Source organism: Prunus persica, chromosome G8 (assembly GCF_000346465.2).
Source record: "Prunus persica cultivar Lovell chromosome G8, Prunus_persica_NCBIv2, whole genome shotgun sequence".
Lineage (NCBI taxonomy): Eukaryota > Viridiplantae > Streptophyta > Magnoliopsida > Rosales > Rosaceae > Prunus > Prunus persica.
In genome coordinates, this window is record NC_034016.1 from 15,366,882 (window position 1) to 15,385,231 (window position 18,350).

Genomic DNA, 18,350 nt, shown 5'->3' on the forward strand with positions numbered 1-18,350 from the left:
AATGATGCCACACACATCCAGGAGCCTCAAAATCCATTGATCCATTTGTCACCACACTCCTGGGATAAGGTTTGCTGAGAGTGTGGCAATAGAAGAAACTTCTCAACACAATCATTCAAATCTTGGAAAAGAGAAAGGTCTTGTACTTTGCAGTTGAATGTTCAATTTGGTGTTTCAGTTTGCTTTCCTTCCCTTTGGCATCTGCTCAATTTATATCACACGGTTCGGGAGACAAGAGAAACTCATCCTCTTCACAGCTGAATCAGTCACAACGTGATTTCGATCTGGATCCAAAAACTATATCAGCAATGTTTATGCATTGTCTCCCCACCACCGGATCACAAACCCCATCAGCACCTATATTTTACTTATAATATATAGCATGAGTATCTTCAATTCGGTAACAATATCATGGGATGCATTGCACAATCAGCCATAAAATTTGCTGAACACGAGTGGTATTGTACCATCTCTTCTCTCGTGTGCATTAATTTATATTCATGTGGTACATTGTCTATGTCAGAATCATTCATCACCTTCCATTTCCTACCAGTTGGTTTTTTTTTAGCATACAAATGCATATCCTGCTAGTGTTAGAAAAATGGGCCTAGGAGACCGCCTAGGCGCTCCTTGGGCGGGTCTAGGCGCCTGGGCGGATCCTTCATTTCCGAGAGCTTTAGGCGACGCCATATGGTAAACTAAGCGAAGAAGATTTGGCTGGATCTGCTCCATGAGCTTGCTACGGCAGCACTAGGTGGTAAACGCGAAGAAGATGACCTAATGGAATACGCCGTACGCTTCGTTTTGTTGGGTTGCTAAACGTATCGTTTTGGTGGGTAGGAGTTATGGGGCCAACAAACAAAAACCCTTTCGGTCTATTAGCGTAATATTTTTAACTAATATGTTAATTGAAAAATAGAGTATTATTATGTACTTTATGCTTTAACTTTTTCCCCGTGTTTTATATCAATTATGGTACTTTCTATTTTAAGCCTTTAATTTATATATCATTTTATTTTGCTTGATTTTGGTATTAATTTATAATTTATATTTATAATACAAAATAATTATAAATAATAATAAAAAGAAACGCCTAGGCTCCGATTACTCCTCTAGGCGCTAGGCCCCTGCCTGCCACTCAACTACCGCCTAGCGATTTTTTGAACATTGGCATTTTCATGTTCTTTATCATACAGCACCCAGACAATAAGCTTGCTTGCGCATTAACAAGATACTCATCAGGCACCGTGAGTGTTTGGCCAGACAGACTTGATATGCAGGTATGGGAGGTGCTATTGGTTTCTATATCGACAAAAATGAGGAAGATGATCCGTAAGATGAGCTGGACTTAGCAATCATTTAGCAACTCAATTAGCTGGGCATTCAGATCTGTCACCCAAAATTCAATATACAAATAAAGAAGGCAGAAGGTGAGAAATTATGGTGACAGTTGGAGGAGGTAGGGAACACGTCACGGACATTGTTGATATATGTTAAGAAATTCTTGGCAACCAGGTTGATGATGGAAAAGGCGATTCGCAAGGCCTTAGGAAATTTGAAGGGTGTTTCTCCCTTCTATAAAGAGACTGAGGCTGTGGCAATGGTTAGCATGCCGAAAGAGGTGGAAGCAGTTACTCATACTGTATTTAAATCGATGTTCTCTTTTAGCTCGGGTCCAAAGACACAATCAAAGCAAAGTGGATGGTCACTGGTCTCCAATTTGATGCACCATAAAAGAGTAGCAGCATATAAGGAAGAAGAAACAGATGTAAATGAATTTGCAAATGTAGATGCAGCTTTGAACTCATTTGTTGGTCACAAGACAGCAGAATCTGATAACATCATTGAGAACACACAAAACCAACTGCAAAATTTGGAGTTGTGCATACAAGATCTACAAGAGTCACTTGAACTCTTTCAAGGCTTTTGATTAAAACCAGAGTTTCCTTCCATAACATCCTCAACCACTAGCTTAGGAATCATATTAATTTAGTTCTGGATCATTCATCCAAATTTTTTTTGGCTCATGCTTGTACATGAACGATATATACGCATACAATATACTTTCATGGACACAATTTACTTCAATTATAGTATGTTTTGTTCTCATACGGTTTTGAGCAGACTAATACCAATGTTCGAAAAATTGCTAGGCGGGAAAAATCGCTAGGCGGTATGCTGGTGGCAAGCAAGGGCCTATCCCAGAGGAGTGATCGAGACCTAGATGGGTGCCTAGGCATTTCTTTTTTTCTTTAATTATTTTGAATTATAAATTGTAAATTTATACCAAAATTAATACAAAAATGTATATGTATATATATGAGTCTTATGAGTCATATGATATATGCTTTTATATAAAGCAGAGGGTTGAAATAAAAACACAATTAGGTTATGTTTTAGTATATTGGGTCCAAGCTCATAAGAGAACCTTGTTAAAATATATCAGCCCATAAGTGAAACACCCTATCTTCACTTTTTATGGGCGAACCCTCTCCTCGCTTATCTCTCATCTCTCCGCCTCCATCACCTCCCATCTCTCTCTACCTACATCGTCTCTCCTCTTTTTCTGCCTCCATCATCTCCTCTTTCGCGCCTTTGAAATAAGATGAGCCTAGCAGCAGCTACAAAGAAAAGAAAAAAAATTCAAAGATACCTCTGACGAGTATAGAAAAGAAGCCGTCGCTGCCACTGGTTGGATCAAGAAGAGTAGCGAAGCAGCCACTCGACCCACCCAGACCAGCCCAGGCGCTGCCTGACTCCCTGGCACCTACCCCTAACGATTAGGGTGAAATGGCCACAGTGTCCTCCCGCCTAGGCCGATTTTTGGTATGCTGGTGTGGGAAGAGACCAAATCGTAATCATGTTACCGTTGGCTGGTGATTGCAGTGGACGAGATACCATGTCCCCTGCCTCAACCAAGACTATATATTAAGCAGATGCATATGGAAAGGAACACATCAATCTCAATTGTGCATTAACTACAAGAAATGGCTTTCCACAGTCGCTCTAACAGCTTCCTCTCTAGGCACCCTTCAGGGCTTTTCCAGAATTGCCAATTACTTCAGAATTCAGGCAATATGATCCTAAAATGGATACTAAAAAAAATTGCAGTAATTATTTTTCATACATGTATGTACAATACATGTATGTACTTATTTTTCATGTTTAATATTACACGTGTTTTTTTACAATACACACAAAATTCACGTTTTATACACATAATTTTCCTATATTATTGAATAAAATTAATATGTATTAAAAAATTTAAATAAATTATATCAAAATATTATATATTGACCGAACTTTTCAATTCTAATTTGTCAAAATTTTACTGAATAAAATACGTACGTATTTTATTAGTATTTTTATTGTTCTCCAAATGAGGGGTTGCGCTACACTCTCGACACAGCAGATCATACCTGACAAAGATGCTTCTGGCTTAGGCCATGGAAATTGGCCAGAAGGGCTATAGAGAAATTGATGAACTATATGTAAAGGACAGATACAATAACCCCAAAGTCTACATCTCCGAAAATGGAGTTGCTGGTGCCAGGAAAGATTCTCTTGACCTTGATGTACAATTAAACGAAGCGTGTCAAGTTATCTATGATGCTCGTCACTTGTACTGATCAACAAGGCGATTAAGAATGGAGTGAATGTCAAAAAGGTCCTTTCATTGGGCTCTAATGGATGATTTTGAATGGGGCATGGGGTTTAGTTTCAGATTTGGGCTTTACTACATTTATTTTAACAGCAATTACATTCGTATATCCCCAAGAATTCTATTTTGTGGTTCCACAATTTCCTCAATGGCACGAATGAGAGTCACATATACAAGAATGCAGCCAATAGCTTTACAAAGTTGTTAAAAGGATTTGTATAAAAATTAAAATAAAAACTCAAAGGAGGTTACTTCCCGTTTCGATTCATTTCCTCAATTTAGCTTTGCTCATTTATCTCTCTCTCTCTCTCAATTTGTAACACCAACTGATGATATCGAAAGCGGAATCGAAATAGAGACTGTTATATATGTATGTGTTACACAGTTCAACCCTAATAAAAAGGACTATTGTTGACCAAAAAAACAATATAAATTTTGAGAAAGAAAAGCTTCAACCGTGGCTTAGGCTTGATTTCCTTGATGTCTTGTTAGGCTTCTTGTTGGTGCATATCGGTTGGTCTTCGGCCTTGGTGCCTTTTCTTGGACCCTTTGCAGAGTGTCCTGAGCCTTGTCCTTTTCCCCTCGTTTTGGGCTTTGCTCTTTTCCTTTTCTTTTCCTTTTTTTTTAAAATGGTTTTATTAAATGCATGTACAGTTTGTTTAGTCTTTCAAGTTTAAATACAATCTCTTGCCAATGATCAAACATGGGCTCTTTCTATATATGAAATAAGGCATCGTGGAGTCTTTTCTTTTTGGGTTCCAACTAATTCCAAACTCATTGTGGTCGAAGTCTTCTGCAAACCATGATTGGTTTCTCTCGTCTTTTTTTAAGTTGGTCACTTACTTTAATTGTTGCCATGTTCTATCGATTCCAATAGCGGTAAGTGGTGCACTAATGTTTTTGTTCTGATTTTTCTTTATTTTCTACATAAGCTAGTGGTGCTTCAACATAATGGTCTGTGATCATCCATGATATGTTGGTTCAACATAATGGTCTAGTTTGAAGTTCAACACAACCCCACCAAAAAATTAGAAGAATGCTACAATCACAAAAATTGTTTATTTCTCTCATTCATATCCTAATACTTATATTTATTCATTCACATCTTTTACATGTACGTAACAAAATTGAATCAAGGGTTATATACTCAAATGGTCATCAAACTTATACTCAATTTACATTTTGGTCTCTCAATTAAATTATTCGTTCAAGTGGTCTATCAACTTTATATTATTCGGACGGTCTAATTTTTTGTTAGATTTAACTAAATTTTAGGGTAAATATGACTTTTCATAATTAACAAACAAAAAGAGGCTTAAAATAAATACATTTGCATAAAAAAAAAAAGTTGTCACTTATTAAGAGTATTCACTTATGCATCCAAATATCTTATGTTTCATTTAATCACATAACATTGACAAGTATTCTCATATCGATCCCAAGTTAGAAGGGGGTCAAACTATATGATACAAAACTTGCATCCCTACTACATTATTTATGATCTATACCCTGACCAGCTATAACCCTATAGCAAGTCCTTACATTAATCTATGCCGCGAAGGAGCAGCATAAGAATCCAAATGTTCCTTCGCTTTTGGGGGAACCTTACAAGGCATGAAACTAAAGCTCTCCGGATGCAGGCAACTTCTAGGGTGCGACGAAAACGAGGCACATTCCTCCACTGATCTTTGATCTGCAAGATCACGAATGCAGTTCTTCCTCAAGTCAAGAACCCCACTTTTAATCAGCTTCCTACAAATTGGCCCAACCATCGTAAAATAGTTGTTAGACAACGATAAATTGGCCAAGTTCCCTAATTCACACACCACCTCAGGCACCTTTCCATAGAGGAAGTTTCCGGCGAAATTAAGCTGCTCAATCTTCTCCAAGCATCCCAATGAACACGGCAACGGGCCGGTCAATTGGTTGTTTCCAGCATCAAACAGTGTTGCATCTTTTAGAAACCCTAGTTCATAAGGGATGCAACCCGTTATCAAATTATTCATGAGTAGAGCTTCTATCAAAGTTGATGAAGCGCTGCCAATGCTTTTTGGGATTGGCCCGGTGAATTTGTTGTTGGCTAAAGTGAGATAACGGGCTGGTGTAGCTCCAAGGTTGTCTGGAAGTTTTTGTATGAATTTGTTGTTGTTAATGAAGAGGACGTCTAGGGTTTTCTTGAAAATTTGTGGTGGTACAGACCCAGTAAAAGAGTTGAAACGAATGTCCAAAAATGATAGGTTATTCATGGTGAGAACAGCCGTGGGGAAAGGGCCAAAGAAGTTGTTGTTGCTTATGTCAAGCTCGTAGAGATATTTGAGATTTGCAATCTTTGGAGAAATGATACCTGAATTAAAACATCAATATGAACACAAACGTCGACTTCAGGGTTTAAAATTTAGGATATATATCGACAGAAATTAAGGGTATGAAAATGTTGACTAAAATGTACCCAAAAAAAAAAAGAAGACATTATTCAAATTTTGAGACCATATTGTACCTGAAAAGTTGTTCGAGTTTGCATGGAAGAGTGCAAGGTCAGGAAGTTGGTCGATGAAGCCGTCGATACTGGGAGCACTGAGTTGGAAGCCATTGAAATCGATGGAGGCGAGAGCAAAGGCGCTTTGATTGTCTGGTGGGCGATCACAGTAGAAGCCTTTGTAGGTGCATATATCCGAGCCAACCCAGGTTTGAGTGATGCCTAAAGGGTCTGAAGTGATGGTGTTCTTGAAGGCGTTTATTATAGGGTACACCAGAGCTAGTCTTTGGTCTGTGAAGTTCAAAAGCTCGGGGATAATTGGAGGTAATGCGGGGATTAGTGGTAGTGGAGGTAATGGGGGGAGTAAGGAAGATAATTGTGCTGGACTTTCAAAATTTGTGCAAATTACACTGGTGCAGAAACAAGGAAGGATGATGATCAACAAGGCATGAAGAAAACGGTTAATTAGTAAAAAGAAGCTTCCCATATCTTACAATTTAATTGAATGGCCTCAAGTGCAAGAGTTCGAAAGAACAGAAGAAGATATTATAGTTAAAAGGACATTTGGTAAGTGCTCTGTATATATATATATATTCTGGATAGATTTGAAGTCTCAGTGTCATAATTAAAGTTTGTGCACATGACCAGACTTTACGGTAGTGGCTTTGACCCGAAACAATAGTTTTCCCACTCTTTTTCGGTAGGTGACGTTCCAGAGCGTTTATGCAGACATTTTTGGGTCCTTTTGTCTTCATTGCCTCCCTTTGTTTTATCTCTAGAAGATATGAATCATATGGTTCATTAGTAACATGCGTGGAAATTAATGGAAGTCTGACATTACCACTTTTGGTCTGTGGGGGATTGGAAAATGTTACAAGTACCTAACTTTTTTCACAATGTATTCACTCCCCCTTATGCATCGGAGATGGGGTTCTATATGGATTCCTTTTCGGGTGAAATAGTCATAAACAAGTGATCGCACGAGGAGAGAGTTCTAAAGCATTTTTCTTAGGGTGCTCGCGGTTTCAACAGCTTTGGTAGCTAGTTGTTTTCAAACTTTGACAGCTTGATCATCTTGACTTAGGATAGCAACCCAAGTACGTAATAATGAATAAAATATTTGTGTATCACATTTTGTTATTGATTCATATTCCTATGTTTTTTTTTTCTTTTACAAATGACAATATTCAACTTAAGATATCAATCACTTTTTTCAGTAACTCCAACGTCATTTGAGTTATAAGTAAGGCCCACGTTTGATAATTATGCATTATGTTGATGCGTGAAATTCGCTACCAATTAGATTGCGTCCAACTCAATCAACCCTTTCTCAAAAGTGGACATGGTTCTGAAGTCGCATTTCTGTATGTCTCAAGTACGGTGGCTATGCCTATGGTATAACTCCGATCTCATGAAAAGAAAACGTGAATGGGTCACTGAAGAGGTGATGGGTTCACCGACCACCCTCTAACAATCTTTTTCCCTCGAAGGAGTCTTATAAAAGTATTGTTCTCAAGTATGGAGAAGTATTCCCTTTTATCTAGGGAAGATGAGACCTCTCAATTCTCTTTTTTGGATGTGTGACTCAAGAGAGGTTGATAACATGGCATCATTTTATTGGGCGATCGTTGATAGACTTACGTATCGGTGATAGACTTACGTATATGTGCCCTTTCTTTTTTAGGAAATAGGCGTCAGTGGGATATGACGTGGGCCCATTCTAGCGCTTCATCTTCCCACGTGCGGGCTTCTTGGGAGAGGTGTTTGGATTAGTGCAATGGGTCATGGCATTGTGGACTTTGGATGGGCCTGGGCTGCCTCCCTTTACCTCATTTGGGCCTCTTTAGGCGTGAGGTAAGGTTGGTATATTCTATTAGAGCAACTTCACCCATAAGGGCTAAGTATAAGGTAAGGGCAAGCAAGGGCTGTCACTATTCACATGAATAGTGGCAGCCTTGCCATTTGTGATTCCACCCATGAGGGCTAAGTCTAGGGCAAGTCTAAGGCAAATATTATTCATTGTACTTTATTTCTTATTTTTTTAAATACTTTAAACCATTAATTTTGATAATCTTTTGTAATTAAATTTTCGGATAATATTTTTGGTTGTCACGTGTCCATTATTTTTCAGAAAAGATTTTCGGATGAGAATCTCGATTGCCACGTGTCTTATTCCAGATAAAATTTTCGGATATTCATTAAAAAAAATTATAATCTCAGATTTCAGATAACATTTTCACTCTCTAAAATTGTACCGCGTGTCCCATGTCAGATAAGATTTTCAGATATTTAAAAAAAAATTATAATCTCATATTTCAGATAAGATTTTCAGGTATTTAAAAGAAATTGTATGAAGATTTAGTGTGGAAAGTAAATAAAATGGTTAGGTATTTATAGGAAAAAAATACTAAATTTTTTGGTATTTTTTTTTCAATTTTTTTAGCCAAAAAAATGAGGACCGTCGGATTTCTGAAAAAAAATCCATCGGAGAAGCCCGGTTGCGACACGTGTCACCCCCTCGGGCTGAAGCCCACGCGAGAATTGCCCTTGGGCCTGCCCGGGTTGGTGGGACCCACTGATTGCCCGGGCTCAATCTTGCGCGCTGGACGACTTTGGGCTTGCAAGGGCAGCCTTTTGCCCGGTTTGGATAGAGCGGTGGAGCTGCTCTTAGTTGATAGGCCCAGCTACTTCCTCAAATGGTATGGGCCTTTGCTTTTTAGACTCTTTTTGACGAGCACTACTGATATTTGGTATTAACACATTGAGTGATTTTGTTTGATCTTAAAAAATTAATTTCAATGTCCTTGGTTGAATGAGTGTTGCTATTTCCACACTCTTATCATATTTCATCACCCACCTTATCTTCCCACCCACCATGTAAATTTTTTTTTAAAAAAAAAGAAAAAGACAACAACACTCTCTTTCTTCGCACCTTGAAGATAATAACTTCTTGTTTTCCCATTATATAATGGAAGAAGAGATTTTGGCCTTGAGCTACCTCCATCTCTGCCCAAGCTATAGGATGTTGATAGCTTTCTCTCTATGCCTTCCCTATTTTTGTAGCACATTGCCCAATTTCTCAAGCACCTCTTCAGGCCATTGCTTCAATTTCAACTTTTTCCTCAGGGTATGTGATTGTTCTGTCAAATGTCTTCTTTCTTAGTATGTGAGAACACTAGAATTGTGCTTTTTGTAAATATACATGGTAGGTGGGGAAATATGATAGGGGATAAAAATAACAGAACTCAGATTCCATTCCCCCCTCCTCGAACAATGCTTGTATAAAAATAATAATTGAAGTTCAATTGTATGCTTTATATAAATAAATAAAATTAAAAATATCCTTTAATAAAATAGGAAAATGTTAGGGGTATCAACTTCAGATACTAACTTGTGTATCATCTTTTTAATAATAGATGATGAGATCCGTTGTATTGGTGAGCTTCACCTCTATTAAAGAGATGATACATAAATTGGTATATAAAGATAATCTCTTTAGCGTGACTCAATAAATTATTAAAAAAACTAATTCCGTCAATTCTTCCATTCATCTTTTCCATTTTCCATCGCAGTCATCATGATCCCCACCACGGTCGTGGCTCTTTCCTTCTTTCCAATCGTGCAATTATTAATTGGAGTTTTCGAAGATTGTTCCTTTTAACGTTAAATTTATAATACATAAAGATACAATAATAATTATTTAAAAGATATAGAAAGAATATTAGGATCAACCAAATCATTCTGCCTCTAAAGTAGGAAAGGAAATTGAAGTGCGCCGTCCAATTAGAAATCGTGGGAAGTGGAAACTACTGTAATGAGCACTGAGCACTCATCTCCGGCCAATTCAAAGCTGGTCCTCCAAATACACAGAAAGGTACATGCCCTAGAAAACATACATCGAAATCAATAACTTATCAGAAGCTACACAATTTATTTCAAAACTTTAATCAACACATGTAACATGATGGATTGAATTTTAAACATATATATATACGGCCATAATCATCTATATACATTAAGCCAAACAAAGAAATGATTCATTTGATTCTGCTAAGCCGACCACATTTCAAAGCGTACGGAAGAAGCCGAGGATGGTTGGGCACACAGTGGCTATATGTTGTGCTCAGTGGGGTCTGTTGCCTCCCCACTGAAATGCATGTTTCCTTGTTTCATCCATATACAATGATGTATGGTCTGTTATTGATACAGAGTTGAATTTGTATTTATACAACCGATAGTTTAAACCATTTTAAATCAAATCTCAACCCAACACGCTCCATTATATACAAATTACAATGACGACATTCTCATTCACAAATGTGTATATATATATATATATATAACACACAGGGCTTCTATTAAAGGATCTCTCAAATATTTGAGAGACAACCTTGTAGTCCGCATCGTATTCTACTAATCCAAACCGTCCATTTTTTAGATAATCATTCAAAGATCATCTCTACAAATAAAAAATAAAAAAAAATCACTTGAATCCGATATCATTTGACCACTCAATTGAGTTATTGAAATTTTAGCATTTTCTTGAAATACCGTGTTCAATGATTTTGTAGGACACAATTGGATGTCGAAACGGTTTCCGATTTGTCTAATTTTTACAAGGATGATCTATAAATGTAAACTTAAAAAATAGATGATTTGGATTGTTGAAAAATTTTTTGTAGAAAACCCTAAAGGGTGTCAAATAAAATTATTTGAGGGTCCCTCAATACAAGGGGGTTGTATATATATACATATATATATATATGAGCACTTAAATACTCTCTAGTTGTGATTTCCGACTAGTAATACTATGCCAGTGGACGTACAACTATCTCATTAAACCATAACCTTAGCCCCTTTTCTCCCAAAAAACACTCTTAGAGCCTTTTCCACTTTGAGGGGGGAGGAAGCCATTGTTCTTTCCCCCTCTCCCCTCTTCTCTTCCTCTCTTCCTCCTTTCACCTCTTCCCCCATTTTCAGAGACAAAGGGTTTTCCCTATTTATCTTAGTTTTGTTATGATTTTCATCCAACCATTATAGGCGGCTGCGGCTCAGTGTCGGATCTTCACCTGCATTTCGGCATCAGATCTCCACCACTATCTTTTTTGCAATTTCTTTATGTTTGGAATAAGTTGTAGAGACTCTTTGGGTTCTATGTGTAGTTTTCACTTTTCATCTCTCCTTTGTAAGAGCTTTTCATCTCTCTTTGGTGAGAGTTTTATATGTATTGTTATGGCTTGGTTTTTTCAAGCTTTATCTTTTTTTTTTATTATTCTAAGTTTGCAATCTTAGTTGGGATGCCTATGCCAGAGTTTCTTCGATCTTGCCTAATCGTTAGTGGAGACATACCTTATTTTCTTAATTTTGATATTAGACCGCTCCGTTATTGTAATGGCCCTTTTGTGGCTAGTTTGTATTGGCCCTTTGTGGCTAGTGACTTTTTTGGCTGAATTATGAATGTAATCATAGAATTTCTCCACAAAAAAAAAAAATTGACTCTCTAGTTGTGAAATCATATGCACTAAACATTTTTTTTTTTAGAGCTCCTTCGTAATTTTATTTTCCTAGTGTTCCTTTTAGATCCTCACTCAAATATCATCTCTAAAAAATATATTAAATAAAACAATATTACTTAGTTATTTAACTATAATCCATTAGATAGACAACACAATATTTTTAATTAACACCAAACTTCATCCAAGATCATAAGTGATCAAATGGTTTGCAAATTTTGCTGATATTTTTTTTCTTTTCAACTTAATGAGCTTTGGCAAATCTTGTGTCCTTTTTTTCCTCATCGATCAATTTCTCACTTCTAGTCCTCCACAGAGAAGAAAAATGCACTTAATAAAGGAAATATACACTTTATACATAAAAGAGAAAACAAAAGTAGTAAACATTGTCCTTTAATTTATCTACTATGCATGTGAGGTTTTAAATTTGATTCCCCCTACTTTTAATATCGCTTGTATTTTTTTAAAAAAAAAAATTAAAAAGAAACACGTTATATATATAAAGGAAAATACCCAATAATTGAAAGTATTCGACCTATCCATTAAAGCCTTTTGTTCCTCACACACTAACAACAATTTTTTTTTTTCTCTTTATATAAAGTAGCTTACTTTGTCTCTTTTTCTTACTATTGTCAGCTTTGTATATTTAGCTTTTGCCTCCAACGATCGAGGTCCATCATGTCTCTTCTTATTACATAAATAAAAGTTGTTTAATTAGGCCCACTGGCAGATTAGATTACGAGTACACTCCTGTCTGTGATCATCAGAAAAAAAAAAAAACCCAAACAATAATAAAGGTTGCCGCCTATAAATGTCTATGTCCACCCATCCGAGTACAAGAATTCTTTTTATTGACAGTTAAATCGTAATGTGGTGTTATCAATTCACTTACATCATAACATTGTATTTAAAGGACTCACTAGTGTAGTGGTTTGGAGTATTTTACTCCCTCAGGCAAGGTCCTGGGTTCGAGTCCTAGCATCCGTATTGTGTGTGTGAGTTTAATATGCTATCGTCCATTCCAATAGGATAGGTCCTCAATCCAAAAAAAAAAAAAAATTGTTAGGATTTTCCCCCTTTGAGTTTTTAATGACAATGTTTTAACGAGGCCACTTCTTATGCCCTCATGTTACATATTGATGTAATGGTTGTTTGTGCCTGTTGTTGAAGGTTAATGAGAATACCTATTGATAAAAAAAGAAGGTTGTTAGGGGCATATGGCCATGATTCAAAGAACTCTATTTCTGTCTCTTTAACTTCCACCCAAATAGGCCCAGCATAGATAGATATATGTTCTTTTGATCACACAGTTGTACACAACTAGGTCTATCTTCTATGTCTAATCGTGAATCGTGATAGATAGAAATCCCTCTTTTATATTACCAGCATCACATGATTCATACTTCAATAAACTTGTAAAAAGAGAAAGGGAAAAGAAAAGGCTCAAGAGTCAGGACCCATCTGGCAGTGTACGTTTCATTTTTTTTCACTCTCTTTCAAAAGCATTATGCTTCTTCTTCTTCTTCTTTTTGTTTTAATTTTAATGTTTTGTTTTTGGCGAATTTCAAAAAGCATATGCCAAAGAAGGGTAATGCAAGCATCGTCCTTCTTTCTTGGTTCTCTTTTTCTTTCATGAATAAAGCAAAGCTTGGCTGGTTCCCATTCACGTTCCATTTTATTATAAAGAATGAAGACAAACTATCACATAGACTAACTTAGTTTTTGGTCAAGCATAGACTATAAATTATTAGAGTTAACAATTTTTTATAGAAGTGTATGTCAATGACTCATCAATTTTGCTTTATTATTATTATTATTTATTTTTATTTTTGGAGTCATTCAGAGATCTCAATGATTTTTCCGAGTCATTTATTTGTCAACACCATCCAAACACAGTGAAAGTTGTTTCAACATATTTATTTTGGTTCTTACCAAACTTGATTTACCAATATACAATACCTAATACAATGTCGATATTGTATTAATTTTGATGTTAGTGGATGAGCTCTAGATTGTATTAATTTTGATGTTATATTGCTCCGTTATTGTAATGGTCATTTGTGGCTAGTTTAAATTAGCCCTTTGTGACTAGTGTCTTTTTTAATTGAATTATAAATGCAATCATAAAATTTCTTTATTAAAAAAAATACAATGTTGATATTGTGTCGGTCACAAAATATGCTGTCCATTCTATTTGAAGGTGATAGGACTAAAAAGTAAGTAATAAAACTCATTATTCTGCAAATTTGCATTTGCTTTATTAGGACTGCCTCTCGCAATCAGGGTGCATTGATCCATAAAGTTATAAATTCAGCTTACAACAAATACAAAAAAACACACATGCTAGATAATCCCAACAAAAAGAAAAAGAAGCACACATGTAGATAATAAAATTAAAACCAAAACAAAAAACAAAACAAAACAAAAAAACAAACAAAACACATACATGCAAAATAAGAGAAGATCACGACCATTTATTTTGGATGAGCACAAGTACATGATGCAAATCAATGCCCATGCGGCATAAGAGTAGCATAAGTTCGTGGGGCTTCGGCTGGTGCTTGAATATTATATGCTTTGGTGGTCAATTGGTCTTCATTAATATCTGCGTTCGTCTCATTCAAAGCTGAAAGTGATCTTGTGCAAGGAATTATACTCAACCTTGTCCGTCTGGGACAAGTTCTGGGTATAGAGAAGAAGGCAGCACATTGAGCAGCTGTCTTCTGATTTGGGAGCCCCGGAAGGCAGTTCCCTCTGACATCAAGAATCTTCTTCCTGATCAACGTCATACAAGCTGGTCCTATCCGAGTGAAATAGTTGTTTGCCGCATTAAATCTCTCTAGGTGGCGCAACCCGCACACAGCCTCGGGCACCCTCCCATAGAACTGGTTACTGGCCAAGCTCAGATACTCCAGCTTCCCCAAGCAAGCAAATGAGTTTGGTATGGGGCCTGTTAGGATGTTGGAGCTCACATCAAACACGGTTGCCTGTTTCAGGTACCCGATTTCGTACGGCAGACACCCTGTAACGAATCAAGGTGTTAAATATCGATGTTAGCGAAAATGTATCGAACCCTAAAAGATATCGAAAATTTGAGGAATTTTGAGGACATTGTACCTGAAAGCCGGTTCCCTAGGAAGAGAACCTCATAAAGGGTGTTCCTAGCGTTTCGAATGCTCCTTGGGATTGAACCAACGAACTTGTTGTTGGCAAAGGTGAGATAATGGGCACGTGTGGAGCCAAGATTGCCTGGAAGTCGCTGCTGGAAATTGTTGTTGTTGAGGAAGAGGAGGTCAACATCTAGGTTAAACACTTTTGGTGGAACCGTGGCGTTGAACGAGTTGAACCGGAGGTCCAAGAAGGTCAAGTTTGTGGCCGCAAGAGTTTCATTTGGGAAGCCTCCAGTTAGCTTGTTGTTGCTGAGATCAAGCTCATAGAAGAATCTGTGCCTGGCAGTGCCTCTAGGGACGGTGCCCGTGAAGTTGTTGGAGTTTGCATGGAAGAACACCAAGTCCTCCAACCTGTCAATGAAGCCATTGAGAGGCAGCCTGTTGTTAAAGCCGCCAAACAAAGCTCCATTGAAGCTGACTCCGATGACCGTTAACTTCTTCAGGTCAGGGACAACTGCGCAGGTGAAGCCCTTATATTTGCAGACGTTGTTGCCCACCCATGTTCCTGTGTAGTTTTTGGGGTCGGATTGGATTCTACGTTTGAAAGCTTGGATCACATTGAAGGCATTTCTAAGTCGGTTGTTTATAAAGGGGCCTGGTTGGGCTTCAACCTCTTGTTGAAAACACAAATGTAGAAATAGGGTTGCAAGCAGAAGGGAAGCACAGAAAGAAATGGTGCCCATGTTCTTGTTTTAGCTATTGGGATGCTCAAGAGTAGCTAGGAATAGGGAAGAGATGAGAGAATATATAAGTAGGATATAGGAGCATCTTCAAGGAAACGATGGTATGGCAATTATTGGAGCATAAAGTGTCATCCCCTAACTTATGTGACAATCTTCACATTAAAAATTTCTACCTCAAGCATATTTGTCACTTGAAGCCCACGGTGTTTTTTTTTTGGACCAAGCAAACCTATATTTGATCGAACTTTGGTACAAGGAGGCGGACACACTATCTTGATCAGCTGAACTAACCTTTGTTTCAAAGTGAACGTTTTAAGCCAAATTAAATTCATACCTCACTCTAAATGTGATTAAAGACCAAGTTATGATATATCATGTAATTTCTCTTTCCATCAGGTAATATAATTTAGAGATATTGAGTGATATACCTATTCTTAGTACTAATATTATAAATAAACCCTACACAATTGAATTTCTATAAACAAACTCAAAAAAAACCCAAAAAATGACAGCTGGCCTTATTGAATTTAATATTGATTATTAAATTACTTTGATGTCCTATTGAGTGTTTTGAGTATTTTTATGAGATTTTGGGGTTAGGCTTGTTTTAAGAAATTGATGGCAATTTTGTAATTTATAAAAAGTTAAAAGCTTTTTTGTTATGTTGTAAATGAGCTTTGGGTGTATTTCTAAAGTCCATTTCATATGGGGTATTTTTATAATTTGAGCCCATATATTGAGTATAATAGTGAATCTCCCTATAATTTATATGTCTGTCTTTTGCTTTACATGAAAAAAGTATGGTCTTCCCCACCCAAAGATTAGTCCTTGATTTTGCACGTCATGGGTGTGACCTCACGAAGCAACTCAAAATGTTAAGAGGGATCCTATCGCGACATGAAAGGGCAGATCACTCAACTGCACTCCTGAACCTGATCATGGAAGTTTTTGGTCTGGATTTCAAATTTTGCCCCTATGATTTATCTACTTTTAAAACAATACAAAATGCAATTTAAAAATTATTATATAAAAAACCCCCGAAAAATTATGAAAAATAAAACTAACAATTAACTATTTTATTATCTGCGGCATTTTGTATATATATAGGATTCTTTTTTAATATTTGAAAAAAAAACAATGGTCATATTTTATTTTTTTTCAAGTTTAATCATAATAAGGTTCTATGTGTTACTAATTTCATGTCACAAGTCAATCACTTTATGACTTTTGAATTTGTAAAATTTTCATTTTACCCCTAAACAACGACTATGTGTCAATTGCAGGCAAAAATTGAAGAACATCAAAAAAAGATAGTACCGGCCATGGGATCCACAAAAGAGTAGTTGGAAACAGTAAGAGATATATAATATAAGGAGACTGAGGTAGACTTGTGTTAAGAATAGTCAATCCTATTTTTTTTTTTTTTAATTTTTAAACAAGTGATAGTCCAAATTTTGTAAATTAACTTAATTTACATGAATGGAGATTTGAACTTGAGAGTGCCCTAATTAATTGTCCTAAATCACGTCTACAATAGTTGTTTGTACCATATATGACCCCCCACTCACGTCACAACACGTGGAATGAAAACAAAGCAGAGACCAGCTCGGTGAGCCACGTTGAAAGGACTATCGGCATACTCCACTGATTCATACGTGATCAAGTCGGTAAAGTGCCTACAAACTGACACCCACACCAATCTTGGCACACTTTGCTGAGAGACCAGTCAGCACATTCGGCCGATTCTGACAGATAACCTCGGAACTCCCGCCAGAACCTGTCAGGGCACGTGTCGACCACCAAAGACACTCCCATGAGTCCCACATCGAAACTAAGTACTAAGAGCAACACCAATGCTCTCTATAAATAGAGCCCCTTGGCACAGCCAAGAGGTAGGACTGTTTACTTGACTTGTGCTTTCACATTGTCATTAGAACTGCTCTTAGTTACTAACTTTGGCATCAGAAAGTCTTCGGTAGGCACCACACCAGTGCCCTAGACTATACCTGTTGTTTCCTCCTCCAGGCCAAATCCAGCATCGTGCCTCAAGGAAAGACTCTACGGACTGAAGGCTTCTCGTCCAAACCATCCACATCACTTGTAAGTTAACCATATCTCTATCTGTTTAGATTTAGCATGAACAATAGTCAAACCAAGTTAAATTCTAATATTTCATATTAGCCTATAAAATAATTAAAATAATTAAAATAATAATAAATAAAAGTAGGTGTACTGTGTGTGTATATCTATCTATATATATAAAGCAAAAGGCAGAGAATGGTGAAACATTCAAAATACCAGAAAATGTCCTTGTTAATTCAAACATTAAGAATTGAAATTATTAATTAAATGAGGATAATATGGTAAATTCACATTTTTTTTCATATTAAAAAAATAAAATTAAAAACAAATCAGATAATAGGTCCTACTTTTATGGAACACAACTACCCATGTTGTCTTTTCTTAATTCTAAAAAATAAATAAATAAGAAAAAAGAAAACCAATTGGCACATGCTCAGGCATGTACCAAGGAGCTAGTATATATACACAATTACCACACCAACCCCAAAAAAAAATAGATAACTATAAAGAAACCCATTTCTAGCTATAGAATCATAGAAATACCCTACATGAAATTGACTTCATAAACACACCCTACCTTACATTAAACAGACTTTATAAACACACCCTACTATTGCCAGCTGATTTTTTTTTAATAGATTTCCTGATTTACCCTTTAGTGAGAAATTCATACAAAAAACTCAAAATTGGATTATTACTCATCGGTTGTTTCTCTCTCTCTCTCTCTCTCTCTCTCTCTCTCCCTCTCTCCCTCTCTCTCTCTCT

General features: G+C 36.6%; 3 protein-coding genes across 3 annotated transcripts; 1 reads left to right on the top strand and 2 right to left on the bottom strand.

Moving 5' to 3' along the window:
- On the top strand, positions 1,283–1,930 carry LOC18766646. Its single transcript, XM_007201567.2, has 2 exons — positions 1,283–1,332; positions 1,516–1,930. Exons 1-2 carry the CDS (start codon positions 1,283–1,285, stop codon positions 1,928–1,930), a joined length of 465 nt encoding a protein of 154 aa, XP_007201629.2.
- LOC18766534 (uncharacterized protein At4g06744) lies at positions 5,034–6,681 on the bottom strand. The gene is made up of 2 exons (XM_020570527.1): positions 6,159–6,681; positions 5,034–6,005 (listed from the first exon to the last, which is right to left on the bottom strand). Exons 1-2 carry the CDS (start codon positions 6,622–6,624, stop codon positions 5,200–5,202), a joined length of 1,272 nt encoding a protein of 423 aa, XP_020426116.1. The 5' UTR covers positions 6,625–6,681; the 3' UTR covers positions 5,034–5,199.
- On the bottom strand, positions 13,884–15,560 carry LOC18767143 (uncharacterized protein At4g06744). The gene is made up of 2 exons (XM_020569848.1): positions 14,768–15,560; positions 13,884–14,672 (listed from the first exon to the last, which is right to left on the bottom strand). Exons 1-2 carry the CDS (start codon positions 15,501–15,503, stop codon positions 14,158–14,160), a joined length of 1,251 nt encoding a protein of 416 aa, XP_020425437.1. The 5' UTR covers positions 15,504–15,560; the 3' UTR covers positions 13,884–14,157.